Below are 5,809 nucleotides of genomic sequence, written 5' to 3' on the forward strand. Positions count from 1 at the left end.
TATGAACATGAAGAATCGGAAGAGAACATGAAAAATTGGAGACAGAATATTCCAAAAATAATAACTGAGCATAAAAGACGTCAATAAACTGCGGAAATTCAAAGAAACAATATATCTTATATATAAAAATGAATCGCAAAATATGTTCCTAAGCGCATAACTCAACAACGCCTGGACCAATTTGGCCAAATCTTTTTTTAAAATGTTCGTTGAAGTTCAGGGATGGTTTTTACGGCGAGAAAAATTAGAATTATTGCTGGAAAAACACTAAAAATAGCCCTTTTTGTTTGAATTTGTTTCGTGTATCAGTTGACAATTCATCTGTCATCTGTCAAAAGTCATCTGTAACAGACAACTTTTTTTTTTTTTAATTTGATATGACTTGAACTCAAATCCTTTTAATCCGTACGAATTGTTTTATTTATTTAAAATTTTTTATTTGTTTAAAATTTAATTCAAATTTTAAATAAATAAAACAATTCGTACGGCTTAAAAGGATTTGAGTTCAAGTCATATCAAATTTAAAAAAAAAAATTGTCTGTTACAGATGACTTTTGACAGATGACAGATGAATTGTCAAGTGATACACGAAACAAATTCGTATATCGTGTTTTGTGCAGAGTGTTTAGTTAGTTAGTGTTTGTTTAGTTCGTGATTAGTGAAAAAATAATTTATATTTGATATGCCTCCTATAAGACGAAGCAATTTAGGTAGAAGAACCAGAAATGCTATAAACCAAGCTAATTACCGATCTAATCGTACTGCACAAGAACGTGACGACGGAAATGAACGTGAAAGAATTCGGATATCACAAACGCGTGAAGCGCGAGCGCGACATTCAACTAATAATCGCGCAAGTTTGAATCCAGCTGCTTTCAGTTACGATGTGTCAATTGACTACAGTAACTACCAATGTGTTGTTATTGGTTCTATGAACTTGGTTTGCTCACACTGTAAGGCATTAAAATACAAAAACGAAGCCAATGGATTGTGTTGCGCAAATGGTAAAGTGAAATTGATACAATTGGATCCACCACCAGAACCATTGTACTCATTGGTTTCAGGAATAGGAACAGATTCTATACACTTTTTGACACATATTCAACAATATAACAATTGCTTTCAAATGACTTCATTTGGGGCAACAAATGCAGTTCGGGAAAATTTTATGCCAACTTTCAAGGTATGTATTATAGCAGTTACTCATAATTATTTTAGCGAACAAAATTTTCTGTCACCAAAGTTAAGATGTGTTACTAATCTTCAATTTCTTAATCATTACGAAATATATCACTTAGTCATCATATTATATGGTGATTCAGTTTCAGTGACACTTTTATTATATTTTATATTTGATAGATATTAGTTAAAACTAAATATATACTTTTTAAGATCAAATATTATTTAAGTTTGATCATTGACAATCCATTAATTTATACCACACCATAATATTTTTTTTATTTACAGATACAAGGGCAAATATATCACAGAGCAGGTTCACTGTTACCAGTGTCAGATAGCGGCAACAAATTCCTGCAAATTTATTTTATGGGCAATTCACCACAAGAAATTGATCTGCGTTGTGCACATAACAATTTAGTAAAAAGGTCTATTGTAGAACAATTACAAACTTTATTTCATCAACACAATCAATTGATTATATTGTTTAAAACTGCCCTGGATCTGATGCCATCCGATAATCACAAAATTGTAATCAGAGCTGATAAAACACCTGCAGGTCAACATACAAGACGTTTTAATGCACCAACTATTGATGAAGTTGCTATCGTTGTAGTTGGAGAAAACTTGGAATCCCGTGATATTTTTTACATCGTCGGAATTTTCAATTACAACCTATAAAGGAAACACACCGCTCATATGATGCACTGCAATATCCCATTATATTTTGGCAAGGTGAAGATGGCTACGATTTATCAATAAAAATGATAAATCCCATTACAGGTAACTAAAATATTAGTTTAGCTATGGCGATAATATCTCAGTCACTATATTATGTATTTTAATTTTATATTTGAATGTTATTAAAACAAAATCTGTTTACAGGTTCTGAAACCAACAAAAAAGTCAGTTCAATGAACTATTATTCATACCGCCTAATGATTCGGGAAAATGCAGATAATCACATATTGAAATGTCGGCGATTATATCACAAATATGTTGATGACATGTATGTTAAAATTGAAACGGAGAGATTAACATTCATCAGGTTGAATCAAACCAAACTCCGATCTGAAGAGTATATTCACCTTCGAGATGCGATTAATACTGATGGAAATGCACAGAATGTCGGTCGGATGACTATTCTTCCAGCAACATACATCGGAAGCCCTCGGCATATGCACGAATATGCTCAAGATGCCATGTCGTATGTTCGTCATTATGGTACAGCAGATTTGTTCATCACATTTACATGCAATCCGCAATGGATACAAATTAAGCAGGAGTTATTACCTGGGAAATCATCCATTGATCGTCATGATATTACAGCCAGAGTCTTTAGACAAAAGTTGAAATCTTTAATGAATTTCATCGTAAAACATAATGTGTTTGGTGAGACACGCTGCTGGATGTATTCTGTGGAGTGGCAGAAACGAGGATTGCCACATGCACACATTTTGGTTTGGTTGGTTGAAAAGATAAGGCCAAATGAAGTTGATGCAGTGATATCAGCTGAAATCCCTAATGTACAAGTAGATCCTGGATTGCATGAGGTAGTTATCAAAAACATGATACATGGTCCCTGTGGAACTCTTAATCAAAATTCACCGTGTATGATGGATGGTAAATGTTCAAAACGATATCCACGGACATTAATATCGGAAACAATTACTGGTAATGACGGTTATCCATTGTATCGTCGCAGATCGACAGCAGACAATGGAAAATCAACAATTGTCAAATTAAATTAACAAGATATTGAAATAGATAATCGTTGGATTGTTCCATATTCACCCATTTTATCAAAGACATTCAAAGCACACATCAACGTTGAATCTTGCCATTCAGTGAAATCGATTAAATACATTTGCAAATATGTAACCAAAGGGAGTGATATGGCTGTGATTGGAATTGGTGCAGAGAATTCTAATGATGAAGTTACCCAATACCAAATGGGCCGCTATGTCAGTAGTAATGAAGCAGTTTGGCGAATATTTTCTTTTCCTATTCATGAGAGACACCCTTCTGTTGTTCACTTAGCTGTGCATTTAGAAAATGGACAAAGAGTGTATTTTACAGCACAGAACGCAGTACAAAGAGCTGCTCAGCCACCATCTACTACATTAACCAGTTTTTTTGAGACATGCCAAAACGATGATTTCGCACAAACATTGCTATATTCTGAAATGCCAAAATATTATACCTGGAATCAATCCTCAAGGAGATTTATACGACGGAAACAAGGAAAACCAGTTCCAGGATATACAGATGTATATTCCACCGATGCGATTGGCCGGATTTATTCAGTACATCCAAGCAATGATGAATGTTTTTATTTACGACTGCTATTAGTCAATGTACGTGGCCCAACATCATTCCAACAGTTACGAACTGTTGATGGTGAATTGTGTGGATCCTACAGAGAAGCCTGTCAACGTTTGCAATTGCTTGAAAATGACGCTCATTGGGATCAAACTCTCAATGATGCTGTAATATCATCACACACTCATCAAATACGAACATTGTTTTCTATAATCATATCTACATGCTTCCCATCAAACCCAATTGATTTGTGGATGAAGTACAAATATTATATGTGTGATGATATTTTGTATCAAATACGGAATAGAATGGGAAATCCAAATATACAAATCAGTGAAGAAATTTACAATGAAGCATTGATTTCAATTGAGGACATGTGCTTGATAATGTCAAACAAACTATTAATTCAATTAGGCCTGACCGCGCCCAATCGTCCAATGCATGACGCTTTTAACCAAGAGTTGCATCGAGAAAGACTGTATGATCTCAACGCTTTGAAAGAATAAATTCAAACAAATCTTCCACTGTTAAATGAACAACAGAAGTATGTATTTGAAACTCTTATGAAAGTAACAAATGATGAAACTGGAGGGATTTATTTCTTAGATGCACCTGGTGGTACAGGAAAAACTTTTTTTATTTCATTAATATTAGCAACAATTCGCTCACAAAATAAAATTGCACTTGCACTCGCTTCGTCGGGAATCGCAGCAACTTTGCTTGAAGGTGGTCGAACAGCCCATTCAGCACTAAAATTGCCATTAAATATGCAAAGCAATGAAACTCCAACCTGCAACGTTTCGAAGAACTCTGCAATGGCAAAGGTTTTGCAGCAATGTAAATTGATTGTTTGGGATGAATGCACGATGGCACATAAAAAATCTTTGGAGGCTTTAGACAGAACCTTAAAAGATCTACGTAGCAATAATAACCGATTTGGTGGTGCAATGATTTTATTAGCAGGAGATTTTCGTCAAACATTGCCAGTGATTCCACGATCAACGCCAGCTGATGAACTCAATGCATGTCTAAAGTCCTCCAATTTGTGGAAACATGTTAAAGTACTTCATTTAAGCAAGAATATGCGTGTCGAGTTGCAAAATGACCAATCTGGAAACATATTCTCTAAACAACTCATTGACATTGGTAATGGCAAATTTCCTATAGACATGTTGACGGCTTGCTTTTGCTATAACTATAAACAAGTCCCAGGGGCAATCATTAAGTGTTTGTAGTATTAATCTAGAAAACCCATGTTTCTCACATGGTCAATTGTATGTTGCCTGTTCCCGTGTTGGAAAACCATCAGATTTGTTTATCTATGCGCCAGGTAATCAAACAAAAAACATCGTATACCACAAAGCAATATAATGATAATAATAATAATAATTATGATTCACATGATTAACAATAAAGCGATTACTTACTTTTCAATCCTTATATATGTTTTATTTAATTATTTTTTATTCACAACGCCCTATCACCAGGGTGATGGTTCTGTTCAGGAGAATTTTTTAAAATACGTAGGCACAAAAACTGCCACATTACAAATCTTTTTGACAGGACGAAGTCTGTCGGGTCAGCTAGTATATATATATATATATATATATATATATATATATATATATATATATATATATATATATATATATATATATATATATATATATATATATATATATATATCAATTAAGACTAGCCTAAAGAACAGATTATAAAGACATGTCTAAAGTAATAATTAGAGGCAATTTTGTATATATAGAAATTCCTAAACTGATAATAGATGGAAAATGTCACGGAGCGTGGAAATAGATGGATTCGAGGAACGCAATTAGAAAGAAGACGATGAAAGTCAATGGATATGGAAAATGAAAAAAAAAACGAATAATAAAAAACAGCATCGTAAATTGAGAAGAAAAGACATTGGAAGGATGAGAAAAGCGTGAGAGATGGGGATGTGGAAGATACGAGAACTGACGAAGAAGAGGATCCGAAGGAAGAACAACCGGTAGTGGAACAGAAAAGAAGCTTGGCAAAATAAATTTTGCTTTAAGTAAAATACAAATAAAAAATACTATATCACATGTATTTAAAATAAGAAATTCGAAATACAAAATACTTTTAAGTCTTGCATTTAAAATTCAATATAAATTTAGTTATATAAAACGAATAGAACTGGTCTAGCCAGACTATTGATCAGTGAAAGAATAATTCTCTGTCATGATCATTAGATTTTTAGTTTACTATCAGAAAACAGTCTCTTGTTTGGACACGAAAATCTGCTAAAGAAAACACACTTTTTAGGTTT

General features: G+C 33.4%; 2 protein-coding genes across 2 annotated transcripts; both read left to right on the top strand.

Annotated features, from left to right (window-relative positions):
* Positions 1-543: 543 nt before the first annotated feature.
* Positions 544-1,860, top strand: LOC143195005 (uncharacterized). Its single transcript, XM_076401839.1, has 3 exons — positions 544-1,004; positions 1,065-1,183; positions 1,468-1,860. Exons 1-3 carry the CDS (start codon positions 683-685, stop codon positions 1,858-1,860), a joined length of 834 nt encoding a protein of 277 aa, XP_076257954.1. The 5' UTR covers positions 544-682.
* Positions 1,861-1,878: 18 nt separating this feature from the next.
* On the top strand, positions 1,879-2,948 carry LOC143195004 (uncharacterized). The gene is made up of 2 exons (XM_076401838.1): positions 1,879-1,962; positions 2,065-2,948. Exons 1-2 carry the CDS (start codon positions 1,944-1,946, stop codon positions 2,928-2,930), a joined length of 885 nt encoding a protein of 294 aa, XP_076257953.1. The 5' UTR covers positions 1,879-1,943; the 3' UTR covers positions 2,931-2,948.
* The last annotated feature ends 2,861 nt before the right edge of the window (positions 2,949-5,809 follow it).

The sequence above is a fragment of the Rhynchophorus ferrugineus genome, unplaced genomic scaffold (genome assembly GCF_030347505.1).
Source record: "Rhynchophorus ferrugineus isolate W39M unplaced genomic scaffold, kcgeb_rfMv2 rfM4, whole genome shotgun sequence".
Classification (NCBI taxonomy): Eukaryota; Metazoa; Arthropoda; class Insecta; order Coleoptera; family Curculionidae; genus Rhynchophorus; species Rhynchophorus ferrugineus.

Bases quoted from the DNA above. Each gene is read 5' to 3' on its own strand.
- LOC143195005 (XM_076401839.1), top strand. From the start codon at position 683: ATGCCTCCTATAAGACGAAGCAATTTAGGTAGAAGAACCAGAAATGCT. The intron at 1,005-1,064 runs GTAAAGTGAAAT...CATTGGTTTCAG, and splicing joins TGGATTGTGTTGCGCAAATG to GAATAGGAACAGATTCTATA. The intron at 1,184-1,467 runs GTATGTATTATA...TTTTATTTACAG, and splicing joins ATTTTATGCCAACTTTCAAG to ATACAAGGGCAAATATATCA.